The sequence below is a fragment of the Caretta caretta genome, chromosome 5, assembly GCF_965140235.1.
Source record: "Caretta caretta isolate rCarCar2 chromosome 5, rCarCar1.hap1, whole genome shotgun sequence".
In the NCBI taxonomy this organism is placed as follows: Eukaryota; Metazoa; Chordata; order Testudines; family Cheloniidae; genus Caretta; species Caretta caretta.
This window is the reverse complement of record NC_134210.1, coordinates 96,376,584-96,393,605: the sequence shown is the minus strand read 5'-3', so window position 1 is coordinate 96,393,605 and position 17,022 is coordinate 96,376,584. Positions and strand designations below refer to the sequence as shown.

General features: G+C 42.4%; 1 protein-coding gene across 7 annotated transcripts in view; it reads left to right on the top strand.

Annotated features, from left to right (window-relative positions):
* VPS13A (vacuolar protein sorting 13 homolog A) overlaps positions 1 to 17,022 on the top strand; it is a 315,178-nt gene that overhangs the window by 159,992 nt on the left and 138,164 nt on the right. For all 7 annotated transcript variants that reach the window (XM_075128708.1, XM_075128710.1, XM_075128707.1 and 4 more), the window contains exons 43-45: positions 5,740 to 5,895; positions 6,075 to 6,336; positions 7,359 to 7,519. In XM_075128708.1, coding sequence (XP_074984809.1) covers positions 5,740 to 5,895; positions 6,075 to 6,336; positions 7,359 to 7,519 — 579 coding nt within the window. The remainder of the gene's footprint in view (positions 1 to 5,739; positions 5,896 to 6,074; positions 6,337 to 7,358; positions 7,520 to 17,022) is intronic.

Genomic DNA, 17,022 nt, shown 5'->3' with positions numbered 1-17,022 from the left:
ACGTTAAGAAGCAGGGTTCGATTTGCAGATTGTTCACAAAACAGACTCAAGTGGCCAGGAATCTCCATCTGAAGCAGCACCTGCTCAAATACGCCATGTGGACTGTTTCAGTATCGAGGCCCTCATCAGATCATAGGTCGCCCTTGGATCGGAAAGTGCTGCCGCTTCGCTTCCTGGAGCTGGCACCTCTCCGAAGAGATTGAGGAGTTGTTCCCCACCATGTGTGCTGAGGAAAAGGTCACATAAGACCAAGGGACGCCACTCCAGGTACTGTGGGGACTTGTCTCCCTCCTTTAGAAGGAACATGGATCGACACGTCATGAATTCTGGTGCATGGGATGGAGCAGGTCCTGTCAGCTACTCCCCGACACTATGCCAGGAGGTTAGAAACCCTGTACCATTGACTCTGGTTCTGGCCCGAGGGTGTCCTTTCAGTCAGGTACCAGTGAGGGCGATGCTGGCACTGGCTGCTTCAGCGCTGGCAGTGTATCAGACAACAGGGACTTCCTTTGCCTTTCTGTCTTGACCTCTCCCTTGGTCCAGAACTTTGCCAGGGCTGTGTCCTTTATAGCTCTGTTGGCTGGACAGGCTGCTGAACCTATGGGTCTGCTGATGCTGCGCCCTGGTGTTTCCCTCAGGAGAAACAGGGCTGGTACCAGACTTCTTATAAGCAACCTCCTCGGTACCAGGAAATACTTCAGTTTCTATGTGGCCAGCACTGCCAGTGTTGCTGAGGCAGCAGTCACTGCCTTCCACCTTGGAACTCTTAGTTATGTCAGTGCCAATGTTGACTTTGGGATCAACACCATTCCCAGCATCGGAGACTGAGGAGGCGTACTAGCTGCCAGCCGTACCATTTCCACCATTGGTATCAGCACCCTAATCATTCTGGGCTATGGACGAGTCAGACCGGCTACTTGCGCCCTCAGAACTGCCCTTACTGTTATGCCCTGAAGCTCAGCTTCCACAGCTCTTCACCATGTTGTTTTTGGGCGGCCTCGTTTTCACTTGACTTCAGGTGTCCATCTTATTGCTGTTCTGGTGATGGAATCAGTTTCCATCCAAAGCACATGACCGATCCATCTCCAACACCTCCTGGCAATGATGGTGCTCAGATCCTCTTGGCTGCGCTGTGTCAATAGATCTTGGTTTGAGATTGTCCTGGCTGATGGTGCTGCCCAAGTATGTGAATGTTTCTATATTGGTGAGAACATAATCCTCTAGCCATATTGGCAATGGTGAGGCAATATTAAAGGTCATGATATCTGTCTTATTGCTGTTGATTTTCAGTCCAATTTGCTGGCTGAATGTGTTGAGTCAAGTTGTTTTTTCTTGTATATGGTGTTGGGAGTGTGATAGGAGAGTGACATCGTCTGTGAAGTCCAGGTCTTCAAAGGATGAGAATAGTGCCTCTTGGCATGTCTTCTATTGTATGCCGCATTACCCAGTCGATGGCAATGTTGAAGAGGATTGCAGACATGACACACCACTGCAAAACTGAAATCACTGTGATCAACACTGCATGTAAAGTTGAAATAGAAGCTTTTGATGACATTGATTATATGAAAAGGAATTCCATATGCCCGCAGAATGTGCCATAGGCTGGTCTTGAGAATGCTATCAAAAGCATTCTTAAAGTCTATGAAATTTATGTAGAGTTTCACTGAACTAAGCACTGTTCTATTATGTTTTGTAGAGTGAAGATCTGGTCTCTGCATCCACGCTTGTTCCAAAAACCAGCTTGCTCTTTTCTGAGAATGCTATCAACTGCCTCTGATATATGCTGGACTACGATCTTACACAATACTTTGCTTAGCACAGATAAAAGTGTGATACCATGCCAGTTATTACAATCACTGAGAGTTCCTTTCTTTGGTATCTTCACTATAACCACATTGGTCCACTCATCCGGTACTTTTTTCCTTTCCCAGACTGATGTAAATAGAGGGGCTAGGATAGATGCTGCTAATTTAGGATTTACTTGAACAATTCTGCATTCAAGTTACCCTTGCCAGGAGCATTCCCATTTTTTAAAGATTTGGTGGCTTGAATGATCACTTCCTTAGTTGGGGTGTCTGTGTTGATATCAAGATCTTCTGCCTCCTGCATGTTTGCTTCCTCTTTAGGTAGCTCTCTGTTCAGCAATTCTTTGAAATGCTCTGTCCAGTGCATTTCTTGTTCTTTTTCGGTTGTTAGTAGGTGTCATTGTTTGTTCCTGATGAGAGTGTTTGTTACTGTCTGCCTTTTACCACTGATAAGCCGCGTCATTTTGTAGATGGTTCCTTGTTCATCACGAGCAGCTGCGTCCTCTGCTTGTGTTGCCAGATTATCCATATAATGCCGTTTGTCTTCTCTCACAAGGCATTTGACCTCCTGGTGTGCCTTGCTATACTGCTCATGGTATTTGTCCTTTAGCTTCTGGGATTTTGTGACTAAAACTTTTTTCTTCAGGGCTTGTCTGGTTTCTGTGGAGTTCCATGTGCTGGGTGTAATCCACTCCTTCCTTCTCTTCTGCCTGTAGCCTAGACAGGCTTCACTGCTCTGTTTATAAATTGCTGTTACTTTGTTCCACTTCTTGTTAATCTCCTCATCTGCATTCCCCTCCTCTTCATCAAGGTCTGCAAGTGCTTGCAACCTGTTCTTTAACTGAAGAACGAAGGCTTTCTATATTTCAAGGGACTTTAGCTTGTCGATATAACGTCTATGTCCCTTGTTTGGTGGACTCACACATCTCAGTTTTAGCTTGATGGAGGCTGTCACAAGATGGTGGTTACTGCCAACATCCGCACCTGTTCTCACTTTCACATCTGTCAGTGAGTGTCGCCATTGATCATGATATGGTCAGTCTGGTTCTTATCTCTGCCATTTGGAGAACAGCATGTCAGCTTGTGAATTTCACAATGTTCAAATAGGGTTCCACCGATGACTAGGTCATTCATATTACAGAAATCAACACGCCTTTCTCCGTTTTCAGCATGCCACACCCATGTCTTCCAATTGCTTTGTCATTGTTTGTGTTGTCCTTACTGACCTTGACATTCAGGTCTCCCATGACGATAATTAGGTTGTGGCATGATACTCTCTCTTACTCCGCCTGTAGTGTAAGGTAGAATTTGTCCTTTACTTCCTCATCGCTGTCATTTATCAGAGCATAACACTGAATCAGGGTGATATTATTATGTTTCCCTTTCAGTCTGGCTCTCATAAGTCTGCTACTGATGGATTTCCATTCAAGGAGGGAATGCTCCACTCCCTTCTTCAAAAGGATGGCAACAACCTCATGGTGTTGTCCATCATCCCATCCAGAAAACAGCAAAGTTTCTCTCCAGGCTGTTGTTAATCTTCCTGATCGCATCCATCTGCTCTCACTGACACCTAGGATGTGTAAGCTGTGGCGTCTCTGCTGAGCTAGCTTCCCTGCTTCGTACATTGTCCGTATGTTCAAAAAACCAAGTTTGGTTTTTGTCTTGGTGTTGAGCACTTCAGTCTTCATGCCAGTGGCTTTCTTTTAGCTTTCACCACTGGCAGTCATATGGGTCATTGACTCCTGAAGGCCATCACACACGGTAATGGTCAATTTCTCCATCGCTGTTTCTGTAACTTATTTTGTTTTTTACGGGACAGGGTTGTTAGCCCTGTGCCTAACCCCGAACCTGGAGGACCAAGGTGTCTGTTTTGTCTGGCCCCTACCCCACAGACCAATCCAGCATGGTTGAACCTATCAGGAGCAAAAAGCCCCCCGCCGACACAGACTCTGGGGATCATTAGAGCATGCAAGCTGTCCTGCCATGATAAGGCACAGAAACCAGAGCACAGCACGGCTGCTGCATGGCTGAATGAGGAGGAAGAGCGGTGTTCCGCGGCTGTTTAGAAGGTTCTACTCAACATTAGAAATCCCTCTACCAGGATGGCTTGTTGGGCAAATGGAAATGACTTTTCCTATGGTCATTAGCCCGTAGAATTTAACCGATGCTGGCTTCCATTCATGGCATCTTGGAGTACCTGCTGCACCTTCAGTCATTGGAGTTTGTTCTTAGTTCATTGAAAGTGCATCCGGCAGTGATATCTGCATTTCGTCCCCCTATTCAGGGAAGATCAGTCTTCTCCAGTCCCATGGTGACAAGATACTTAAAAGGGCTTCTTTGTCTACTCCTCCAGTCCAAGAGCCAGTTCATCTGTGGAACCTTCTCTGTCCCAGCAGCCTGATAGGACCTCAGTTTTAGCTCTTAGCATCTTGTCCCTTTCTGCTTTTGTCTCAGAAAACTACATTCCTGGTAGTGATGACATCCATGAGGAGTATGTGAGAGTAGCAGGCCCTGATGGCAGGGCCTCCTTATACACAATTCTCCAAAGACAAGGTGACTTTACGACCATATCTAAAATTTTTGTCTAAAGCAGTTTCTCAGTTTCATTTGAACCACATGGTATACTTACCTGTATTCCTTTTAAGCTGCATTCATCTCTGGAGGAGCAGCATCTCCATAAATTATATGTCAGGTGATGTCTATCCTTCTGTCTGGACAGGACATTTACAAACCGCTATGCCATCACCGCATCTGCCAGGGTGGATGCAACTTTCAGAAGGGTTGTCCTGCAATCCTTGTTTAGGTAGACTCTGAGCCCCTCCTCTGGGGGCAGGGAAGGGTACTGCTTGTGAATCATCTAAATGGATTTACACAGCTGCATCTACTCACAGTAAGTAATCTTTTTTCTTCTTCTTTAACTGTGGTTCTTCGAGATGTGATGTAGATGTTTATTCCTCGACCCACCTTCTGTCCCCCTGCATTGGAGTCTATCTCTGGGCATTCGGTGCAAGGGAACTGAGGGAGGGTCTATGGTGAGGGTCTGAGGCCATGAGGTGCAAGCGTTACGCCTCCATGCGTACTGCTAAGCAAATTCTCCTGCTCCAGCACACCAGATGTGCACACGCCTAGGTGGAATACATATCTGCATTACATCTCAAAGAACCACTGTTACAGTTACTCTCTCTGGAAGAAAAATCTGTCTGATTATGCCAGGTTTCAGCTATCATAGAACTTTAGTCTTTAACATTTTGAAACAGGTATTTTGAATGGAAACTATCAGAACCTTAACTATCAGAATCCTTGTCAGTGGTGTAAGTTTTTCAATAGAGTGCAGCTTCCGGGTGCTGCTGAATTACAGCCTGCTTTTTTTAAGGATAGTTGCCCTCTGCTCAAGGAATGCTGTGTTAGTTGTGTATGTTCCCTTAATAATTGGTTATATTTATGGGATAGTAATTAATCATATTTTATACTAAAAATAGCTTTTTATAGAGAAGGTTGGATTTAAATTTTCAGATTAGAAAAAATGCGGTAAACCTAAAACAAATGTGGATCCTGACCTCTTTCCAGTCTGAGACTTTGAGCAATACCTCTCTTCCTATAAATAGTAGAGAGAATAGTCCATAAAAGCTCTGGGGCTTGGTGTCAGCCTTTTCATTCTTATTTCATCTTCTGGATGCTGCTCTGATTTTTACCAGATGGTTATTATTCTCAGGGGACTATATCCCAGCTTTGAATAGTCAAAGTGCAGCTACTTTTCCTTCCTGCCCCCGACATACCCCCAGCAGTGGCGGGAATTCTGTCATCAGTATTTTCAGGCTGAGAAGTGCAGTCCAAATATCTCGGATTGATGCAGAGATTATTCCTAGAAAGAAAATCATTGGACAATTAATTTCCCCTTTTCTTTTTTGGTAAAATTCATTTTTGGCTTTTTTAGATGAAAAAGAAGGCTAAAGGAGCATTAGAATCAGATGCTGAAGAAGAACGCTATAAGGTACCAGAATATAAAACAGTAATAAACATCTCCTCGAAAGACCAGCTGAACATTACACTATCCAAATGTGGACTACAAATGTTGAGTAACCTGGGCATGGTAAGAAATATCACCTATCTGTTTAAATGGGACTTTTTCACAATCAAGAAATTCAGTGTTAGTTTAGATGACTTTTTATACAGGTAATCTAGATTTAAATAACACTTTGGTATTTAGTACCTCTTGGGGTTATTTGTGCTTTTAAATATATATTTTAACAAATTTATTTTGTTCTTTAGGCATTTGCTGAAGCAGCTAGCAAAACTTCAGACATCTTCAAAAAAGATCAAGCACCATTTGTAATAATGAATTCCTTAGGACTTCCCATCACTGTCTCACCGAGTGATTCCTTTAAAGTCCTTAATGTTGCGTCTGGAGCAAAAACATTTCATTTAAAAGATGGGGAAAGTCTAAACATGGAGTTTCTCAGAACTAAAAGTGAGAGTGACCAGTTCGCAGCAATGACCACCCTAAGCAGCAAAATGTTTTACATTCAGCTCAGTAAGTTGCATAATAAATCTTCTGCTTTTGTATACATCAGTAGTGCATCTTCCCAGTGAAGAAGATAATGCTTGCGTTTAATATGATTTTTATTACTTGAAAGGAACAATTTCTGGCTTTCCAGTGACATAGCAATATCTTAAATCTTACTTTAGAGTCACGTCAGATTTGTTTTGTGTGTATGTAAATATTTTTCAAATTTACATATGATACATTTGAGCATAATTATTGTGGTCTGCTGGTTTATTCTATGCCATAATAATGTAGGCCCCAGTTTTTGGACAGGCCTTGTCTCAGTTTCTGATTTTTGTGCCCAGAAACAAGTAGTTCAGACTTCATTTGCATACACAACTTTGAGTGCAAAATTGTGCCACCAAAATTTGAGTCTGTTTCTAGATAGTTTAAGCATTTATGTATTGTGGTCCTGGAAAAGGTGATTTTTAATAAAGATTTTAAAGAAAATTAGCATGGTTTATTAATTCAAAAAATAATGAACCTATTTTAATACTGTATAGCTTGCAATTGAATAACGTTGATAATGCTAGTTTATTAATTATGAATTTGGGACTTTTCAAAACTAGTTTGTCAGAGTACCTTCAACCACTTATTTCATTATTACTGTGAAACATTAATGAGTGAAGCTATTGCGCCACTTTTTTAAAAGATGCAAAACTTAATGTAAATTATCAGTCTTTGCAAAACAATGTTGATGATTTGTAGTGGTAAAAGACACATTAAAAATATTAGAGATTAACTCATCCTTTCTAAAAACAATTTTGTAGTATTAGCCAAACTACTGAGAAATTTTACTTCTAAGAGAGTGACATTCAGATCAGAAATAGCATAATTCCATATTATATTTTGTAAACCGGTGAATATTCTTCATGTTTCCAGATTTATTGTTACAGTAAAAATTCTTGAACACAGATTTTTTTTGTATAAATTGTTGGTTTTTCAAATGTATGTACATGCTGCTTTGATTGTTTCATTAATTTATAACTGTGTATTTTTTCAACTTTGAGGTCCTCATAAACACTCCACTGCTGAGAAGATTCCGTTGACAAAAGTGGGTCAATGTCTTTATAGAGTAAGACATGAGGAGTCGGGTGTTGAAAGATCCATTGTTTGTCAAATTGATACGGCAGAAGGGAGTAAGATGATAACTGTACGTTCTCCTGTACAGGTACTACAGTTTTCTTCCAATACCTTTTTATAAGACTGTTAATCTGGGTGATTTTATTGACTATAATTCCACATCACCCGTGTTTACAACCATGTTTTAAGAACAGTTATTGAGAGAACTTTTCTAGCACAGATTCTCTTACCAGTGTGGACTGGAATTGTCTTAGCACTGTTACAGATAATCATTAGAGAGATTAGTACATTAGTACAGTACTTGCTTTATATAATATATTTCACAACAGAAAAAGCCCATTCACACCAACCAGGGAAACAGCTATAGCACAGTTTCAGATATTGTGGGGACAAGAACATGAGGTTCTGTTTGCCCATCCCCATGTGTGAATGTGAGTCTCTATTCCCCAACAAGTTGTGGACTAGTCATGGAAGCCTATTCCATAGTTGGGAATGTTTTACCTTAAGTCTTGTGGCATTAAGGAATGGTCTGAAAGAGCTTAAATGTATTCTGCAGTCCAGCGTATCCCACAATGCCGGACAACTGGGACCCTCCCCTCCACTGAGCAGCTCATGGAGGTGGATCAGAGTTTTGGCCCTGTGCCCTCTGACCATACCCCCTCTGCTCCTGCTTGCTGCCAGTTCCTCTGCTCTGCATTAGCAGTCAGTTGATGGTATGATTGCTCCTGCCCCCATTTATTTGTTAGTCTAATTTTTACCCTGTTTTTGAGCAGTGGCAGGCAGTTATTTCTTTCTGGCTTCCTCTTCCTCCTTGGGTCATTAACATTTCGGTGGTTTAACGCATCTTATCCTCTGCCAAAGCTGTTTCCTGCTGGCTCCTCTGTCACAATACAGGTAGGGCAGAGCAGTCAAAAAGCACCAGGGTAAATCCAAGCAGTGTTCCATTTGTGAGGTAGTCTTCCCAGGAGTGACAGACAATGAGTTGTGCCTAGCCTGCACCCAGCTGACTTCAAAAGGCTCAACATATAGATGAATAAAACGAAGTTTCATTTGGGGAATCTGGCCTATATGGTGTCATCCTTTTCTTGGGGTGCTTCCTGACTTCAGTGGATCTAGCAGATGCATACTTCTGTATTCTCTTCAGACTGTGTCACTGCAGGCTTCTGAGGTTTGCCTATGGCAGGAAACATCAGTATCAAACAGTCTGGTTCAGCCTGTCCTCGGCCCCCAGGTTTACAAAGATGGTGGTGGTGATAGTTGCCAGACTCTGGTCACAGGGAACGTGCCGGTACCCATTCCTGAACCACATGCCAATGAGAGCTCCATCACAGTCAGCAGCACACAGAGCCATGTCCTGGACATTGATCTCTTACAGGTGCATGGCTTTATCAATTTCAAGAAAAGTTCCCTGACTCCGTCCACCAGCATAATTCATCTGGGAGCAGAAACAGATGTGTTGATAGCAAAGATCTATCCATCACTAAAAACATTTCAGAAAAATCTTGGATCTTAGCTTGCTCTGGAGCTGCAGGAGGCCTACTATACCACTGTGCCTTCAACTGCTAGGCCTTCTGGTGTCATATAAAGAGATCATTGCATCAGCACAATCACACATCAGAAGCCTTCATGCTAAAGATGTGGAACTGCTCCCTGGAATACATGACAGATTAAGTACAGATTCCAACACAAGTACTCCACTCCCTACAGTGGTGGTTGGACCATGACAGTGTCTGCAAAGTCATGCCCATCTGCCTTCAGGATTCTCTTTCTCACAACTGACTAGCACACTTGGAGACTCAAGCATCTCAGGGCCCCTGGAGCCTGGAGGAAAATGCTCACGGCATAATCACCATAGAGCTGAGAGAGTGGTCAAGCTGGCTCTGCGAAGGTTCCATTCTGGTATAGAGTGGAACTATGTCCTGGTTCAATCAGACAACACAACTGTGGTCACATATTTAAACAACCAAGGGGGAACAAGGAGTCCAGTGCTACATGCAGAGATAATGGAAATAATGAAGGTGAGTGGAACAGTTTCTTTCCCTCCAAGCGATCCCCATAAAAGGGGATCTGAAACAAAAAGCTGACTGGCTCAGCAAACAGAGTCAGTAACTCCAAGTGGTGATTGAATCAGAAGGTTTTCAATCTTAGTGTTCAGACTTTCTGCGTCCATTCAGGCGACTTCTTCACAAATCATACAAATGCAAAGAGGCCAAAATACTTCACCACGAAGACAGACTCCAGATCCAAGGGGACGGATGCCTTATCACACAGTTGGTCACAGGACCTTTTCTGTGTATTTCCACTAGTGGGGAAAGTGGTCCAAACAAAGTGAGAACAGGCATCCACACTGGCTGAGGAAACACCTTGGTTTCTGACCTGATAGAGCTGAACCAGGGGCCTCCACTACAGTTTCCATGGAGACTGGAAATTCTCTTGAAGTCCTTTTCTTCATCTATATCTGAAATGATTTCAACTAACAGTTTGTCTTTTGAGAGAGAAGCACTAGAACATCTGGGCCAGCCCTCCAGAGTCTTTAAGGCCTTTACTTTCATTTTGGCCAGTATTGATACTAAAAGCAGAGATTAATAAGACTGGGACTTTTCAGCTTGGAAAGGAGATGACATGGGGGGGATATGATAGAGGTCTACAAAATTATGACTGGTGTGGAGAAAGTAAATAAGGAAGTGTTATTTACTTCTTCTCATAACACAGTAACTAGGGGCCACCAACTGAAATTAATAGGCAGCAGGTTTAAAACGAACAAAAGGAAGTATTTTTTTACTTTTTTATATACTCTTAGCCAACCTGTGGAACTCCTTGCCAGAGGATGAGACAGCCAAGACTATAACAGCGTTCAAAAAAGAACTAGATAAATTCATGGAGAATAGGTCCATCTATGGCTTCTAGCCAGGATGGGCAGGGATGGTGTCCCTAACCTCTGTTTGCCAGAAGCTGGGAGTGGGCGACAGGGTATGGATCACTTGATGATTATCTGTTCTGTTCGTTCCCTCTGGGGAACCTGTCATTGGCCACTGTCGGAAGACAGGATCCTGGGCTAGATGGACCTTTGGTCTGACCCAGTATGGCCATTGATATGTTCTTATACTCCACTATAATGTCCAGATTCATTTGCTGGTGCCAAGAGCACAGTGCAAATCCCATAAAACTAGGAATTCCAATCATTTTGGACTTTCTCCAAGAAGGCAGAAACAGAGGTCTCCAACCCAGCACCACTATTTGTAAAATATCTGCTCATAGATAGTAGTGTGCTTTACACAGGGACCTCAGGCTCACTTGCAGAAAATCCCCAGGTAGCCAAATTTCTTAGAGTAGTACAATCTGACAGACCAGCGTTCAGGCCCCTCATCCAAAATGGAACCTACCTGTCCAGTGGTGTTACCTTTAAAATTATATCATCTTGATCATGGGACCTATCTTGTGTCCCTAACCCAAAAAAATGCTTGCTTTATGAACTGGGAATTATTAAAAATAAAGGGAATCCTGATGCCTATTTATTACTTGCTCCCAAGTAATCAGCAATCTCCTGGAAGCATCCTTTAGATTCAACAGGACATACTTCATATTTAAATTTCTTTCAGTTTTTGTGCAGTGAGACACAGGTTTAATTGTAGAAAGTCAGGGAATTTTTAGTCCTGGAAAGCCCACAATGCACCAATACTTACAGGAAGGCATAAGCTTTATTTTATTTATTTTTTCACTTTGTTCTTTGACATCCTGACTCATTCAGGCCCTCTTAATCTTCCTAGCTTCACTGGGTCAGACTACAGGAAGGGTCATATCTGTGACTTAATTGACAAATAGCTGACTTGAGATGTTCTGAACATTCTCATCCTTGAAGATGCCATATCCCTCACTGTAAATATCTGTAGCCCTTTCAGTCTTTGGTGTTGGAAACAAAGGGCTGCTCTTTGAATGACTGTCCACGAGTTTCCCACTCTTTGTAAGCATGCTCTCACAAGCGTGAGATTGTATTCTTTTGAATAGCAGTGTCCATTGAGCTGCACCTGCTTCTTTAGTGCCCTCTTTTTTCCTGTAGCCATGGACATAAAGGGCCTCGTGGCTGCAAACCACATTCAGTTCCTTCTTGCCCCCTATGATTGCGAGGTGGAACCCTGTAGTATCCATGTTCCTCGCTCTTAGCAAGTTAGCAAGCATAATTTGTATTAGTTCAGAATAGTTGTTAGTTATTGTACTCCAGATGAGGTTTTTTTGGGTTTTTTTTTTTTGTTCCTTCCCCTACCCCCTGTTGGTTTAAAAGAAGTGATAGACTTAAGAATAGAGTTGTGATATGTTTTCTTCCTGCCTATATGACCTCTGTATAAGGGCCTTATCCCTTCCCCCCAACCACTATATAGCAGTTCTGAAACGGCCAACCATAAATTGCTGGTGTTCACTCTGCCTCTCCTGCAGTGTACTGATGCCTAGGAATGACAGGCACTTCAGATGTCTGTTATGCCTGGAAGACAGACATGCTCCAGAATGCTGCTCTGTTTACAAGAGGACCCAGAAGGCAAGAGGTGCAAAACTGAAACACTTTCTCCCAGAGAGGCCCATGCAAGTCTCATTGGATCTTGGCAGACTTTCAGAGAATCTCCAGATATCAGGTTAATCCAGTGCCCAGGTGAGCTGAGATGCCAAGCTGAGTTACTGAGCCGTTTTGCATAAGCCCCTCTCGTTGTCCATTTCGGTGGTGTGCTCATCAAGTGGCCAGAAGGAGCATCACTTCCAGGACCAAGGCAGATGTTGATTTCCTTCTTCAAATAGGGATCACAGGGATTTCCCCCTAATGTTCACTTCTCTAGAAGCCTAAAAGTGATGTCCAACACTAAAACTCAACCCAGCACCGATGGTCTCTGTCCATATCGTAGACCATAGTGCCTCCAATGCCAACCTCTCACCGAATACTCTGGCACTGAGCATTATGCCGCTGAGTGTCTCTATCATGAGATGTCTCTCTTTAGCACAAATTACATTTTTCGGAAGCAATGGAGACTGCCGCTCCAGTGGCTCAAGGACTGTGTGTATCAGCACCCATGTACTACTTGGTGTGAACAGACCTTTCTCATCGAGAGGCTACAGAAGGTCGTTACCAAATAACCCATAGGACATGTGTAACAGAAATGCCCCTCAACCTCAGAGGCACATAGCAGGGATTCCTCTCCTGAGCATGCCCCCTCTTCTCTGTGTGCGGCACAGTGAGAGTTCGGCAGAGAATTGAGGGATGAATCCTTGAGGGGTACCAGAAAAATTGGGAACGAATAGGGAGCACCCTTTGAGTATCCACCAATGTCATCCTAACTACTGCTACCAATCGCATCTGTGCTCATTCCCCTGGGAAGTAAATCCATACTCAAGCAATTGGCATAATCCTTGATCTTTACAGACAGATTCACTTTGCCAAGTATACAGCTTCATTTGTATCAGGCTTCTCTCCTGTCCTATTTTCAACTTGTAAAGGGCAAGGAAGAATAGAGTAGGAATGGCCATTCTCCCAAACCTTATCAGCCTCTGGCCATCTTATTGCTTTCTCCAGGTAAAGCTGTTAGGGTCCGTCTCTCCCCTCCCCCCCCCCCCATTCACAGCTTCTATGGATGAGCTGAAAGTCTTCCAGGACTTATTGAAAAGAATTATGGAGATTCTGGACATTCCACTGGGAATTTATACTGGAGAAAACACCTGTATAAGCTTCTGGATATTCTCTAGTCTTCCTTTATGGGGCAACTGGCCGATGTTAATAGCCTTTAATGATGGGCTGCTCAGACTGGCCAAAATGATTTGGCATTGCCTGTCTCAATGACAGCAGCCTCTGAAAGCAGCCAATCAGTACACGTGACTGCTAAATGGTTTGAATATATTTACCAGTATACTACCTCTAATGGTCTTGTGGTGGAGTCAGGTCAAGAAAAATCAAATCAGCGAGGTCAGCCCACATACACTCCTTTGGAGAAAGACCCAAAGAAATTAGACGTCTTTGGGAGGAAGACATCTCTTCAGCAAGCTCTCAGACCAGCAAATTATTGGGCATTACTCTCAAAATACAGCTTTCTGCTTTGGGACAGACTTTCCATCTGCATAGAGTCCTGAAAGACTAGCATAAGTAATTAAAATCCCTCATGACTGGCCCTTGAAGCAGCCCTCAATGTGCCTGACCCAGCAGCCAGAACAATAGTCACCACCATGTTGAAGAGATCTTCCTGGTTGCAGGCATTGGAATTCTCAGGTAAGCCTTGAGGGACCTCCCACTTGAGGGCAATAAGCTCTCCTGTGAGGTATGGATGAAGCACTCTATAATCTAAAGGGCTCAGGAACATTCCTAAGATCTTTGGGTGTGTACGTCCCAACCCCAAAAGAGGAAGCATCCAACACAACCATTTTATAGACAGAGATCACAAACTCAGTCCTATCCACAGCAATGGTCTTCAGAACTCTTGAGGAGGTACTTTCACCAGAGGTGGTGATCTGCCTTTTCCCCAGCTGCCCCACAGTCTGAGGCATCAGGTAAGAAAAGGTTTTGACACACATCAAGACACTAGCTGGACCACCTTCAGATCCACTTTCCTCCACCACCCCTTTTTCCAACTGCTTTTCCTATTTCAAAGAAGCTTGGACTGAGGGTCCTCAAACTAATCAGCAAGGGGATGTCCCATATAGTTTTAAAATAGTCAAGCTCCTTTCCTGTCCCTCTTCAGGGACACTTCTTATGAGACTGTTGAAGCAAGAAGTACATTGCCCTCATTCAAGTGGGAACAGTAAGAGAAAGGTCTCCAGAGTTCAGGGATAGGTGATTTCAATCATATTGCTACTTAATGCCAAAGAAGAAAGGGGATTGGAGGCCTGTCCTTGATCTTCATAGTAATCTCAACACTTTCATCTGTTGCTTCAAAATTCTGTATAGTTCCCTTGCTTCTGTTATCTCCTCTTTGGATCCAATGGACTGCTTTGTGGCTCTTGACATACAAGACACCTATGTCTACATTTCATGGGACTCCCACTCCTTCCTAGAATGTGAGCAGTTATCAGAGAAAGCTAATGCTGAGCTGCTCAAATAGAAAATCTTTTCCATTTGGCTTTAAATATCTGTCTGTTCTCAGATTTTCTGTTTTGGAGAAAGAAGTCTTGAACCAGAGCCAATCAGCTTTTCTGTAGTCAGCCAGCATCCAAGATGTCAGATGCAATGTGCAGGGTCTGGATAGACATCTCCAAGCAAGTATCAATCCTCCAAGGACAAGAAATCAAACCGTTTTCCTATTGCTAAGACCTTTGCTTCCTCAGAGCTGATCTCAACTGACTGTTCAGTAATAGAGGAGGAAGACTTCAGTGTCCAAGCTGGAAAGCCCACGTCCATCCTTGTCTTCTACAGATAACTCTGTAGTCTCCCTATTGTCTTCAATCTTGAAACAGGTAAACTTTGCTACCAAGTCCCCCAGAAGACTTTTCTGGATCTTGATTCATCTCTGAGGTATTTGCATTGCATCTCTACCTGCAAATACCAGAGGTGGTTCAGCTATCTCCACTAATCTCTGGGATTTAGCCATTCCCTTTCTGCCTTCTGAAGCAGAATCTTGGCCTCTAGAGCTGTAAATAAATTGGCTGTTTAGGGCTCCTACTTTGTCCATTGCAATCATAGTTCTAAAGCTGATTTTGAGATAGCAGTAAGCAAAATCATTTCACTTTTTTTATCCCTTAGGGGACCAGATTTCCAGAGCTGTGTCCCTTGAATGATACCATCTGCTGAGCTAATTTTTCCTTACTGCTTACTCGTCCATAGTGTCTCACTGTGGGATAGGTTGTTATCCAGTAGAAAAAGCTAAGCTGCCACCAGTATTTCCACATTTGTAAGAGAAGCACAGCACAGATGTTTCACACTGGAGAGGAGGTTATTCATAAAAAAGGAGTAATCGGATAAATACTTGATTGATACTTCATATATCAGAATCCTCTATAAGAGGATGCAGAGTCTGTTTGCTTAGTCTAATCTCAGATACATGGGTTTATTGTGTAACTTCTACAGTTGATGATTTTATGAAATATATCAAATGAAGGCATTGCCAAAACAAATCAGAATCAATATCTGATAGAAAAGTGAATACTTTCACATTTCCTTGCAGAAAATTCAGGTTTTTTTAATTTCATGCTTTTTATATTATTATCTTAATAATCAATTTGTATACACGTCTACATATTTCAGGGCACCTAAATAGTATCAGACATCTCTCCCAAGCAGAAACATTATTAAGAAGATTAAAAAAGGATTTTTTTAAACAAACTAAACTGATTTAGCAATATTCATTACCTGTTTGTTGCCAAGACTGAATCACACTAAGACATAAAAAAGGGTGTGTACATGAGCAACATTAATCGTGTGCAGTTTTGATTATAACAGATGTGATGGCTGAAGAACTTTTTTTTTAAACAGTTGCTATAATTTTGTAGTACTGTCTTCTGTAAGTTTCTTGACCTGCAAACAGTTAACTTCATGTTTTGATACAAGGAAGATCTTTTGAAAGGTATCGTTTATTATAGAGGTATACTTGCCTTTCCTCGAAAGCTAACTTCTTTTAAGTTTATTTCCTTGAAAAGGAGCTTACAGCTGAAGTCTAATTCTACTTCATTCTCACTCATGGTGGGATGGTTTTAGGCTAAAATATTTGTCTAAATATGAGTCAGTTCTTTAAAACACATGATATAGGATGCCATATGTACAGGAACAAGGTGGTTAAGGTAGTATCTTTTATTGGACCAACTTCTGTTGGTGAAAGAGACAAGCTTTCGAGCTTACAGACACCTCTTCTTCAGGTCTGGGAAGCATAATCAGAGTGCCACTGCTAAATACATGGAGGAATATATCCTTTAACACGAGTAGTTAACACATATTTCAAGGGACCGTTAAAGGTGAAGTGGCCCGTTAAAACCCTTCCAGTCATAGGGGACGAAGGAAGTGGGGGAAGTCAGCTGGGGGGTGGGGGAGGGACATTGTTAGCGGGTTATAGATTATTGTATAGTAACTCCTCACTTAACATCATCCCAGTTAACATTGTTCAGTTATGTTGCTGATCAATTAGAGAACGTGCTTGTTTAAAGTAGCACAATGCTCCCTTATAACGTTGTTTGGCGTGTGTGTCTCTGCCATGCTGTCTCTTCTCCCTCCATTTGTGCTGCCTTGTAGAGTGTGAGGCTACATTAGCAATGTGTTAACCCTTGAGGGCTCAGATGAGTGCTAGTTCATCATTTAACAGTAAGGCATTCCCTGGGAAATATCCACCCTCTGACTTCACCACCTCAACCAAGCTTCACAATCATCATTGTTGTGTACAGTATTAAATTGTTTATTTAAAACTTAGAGTGTGTGTGTCAAAAAAAAATTCCCTGGAACCTAACCCCTCTCCCGCCCATTTACATGAATTCTTATGGGGAAATTGGATTTGCTTAACATCATTTCGCTTAATCAACAGAGTTACTGTATTATGTTATAAATCCAGTGTGTCTGTTCAGTCAGTGATATTTAGTGTTTAGCAAAGTTATGAATTTAGGCTCCCTGGGTCATCTTTTGAAATTGTTGTGCAGGTTTCC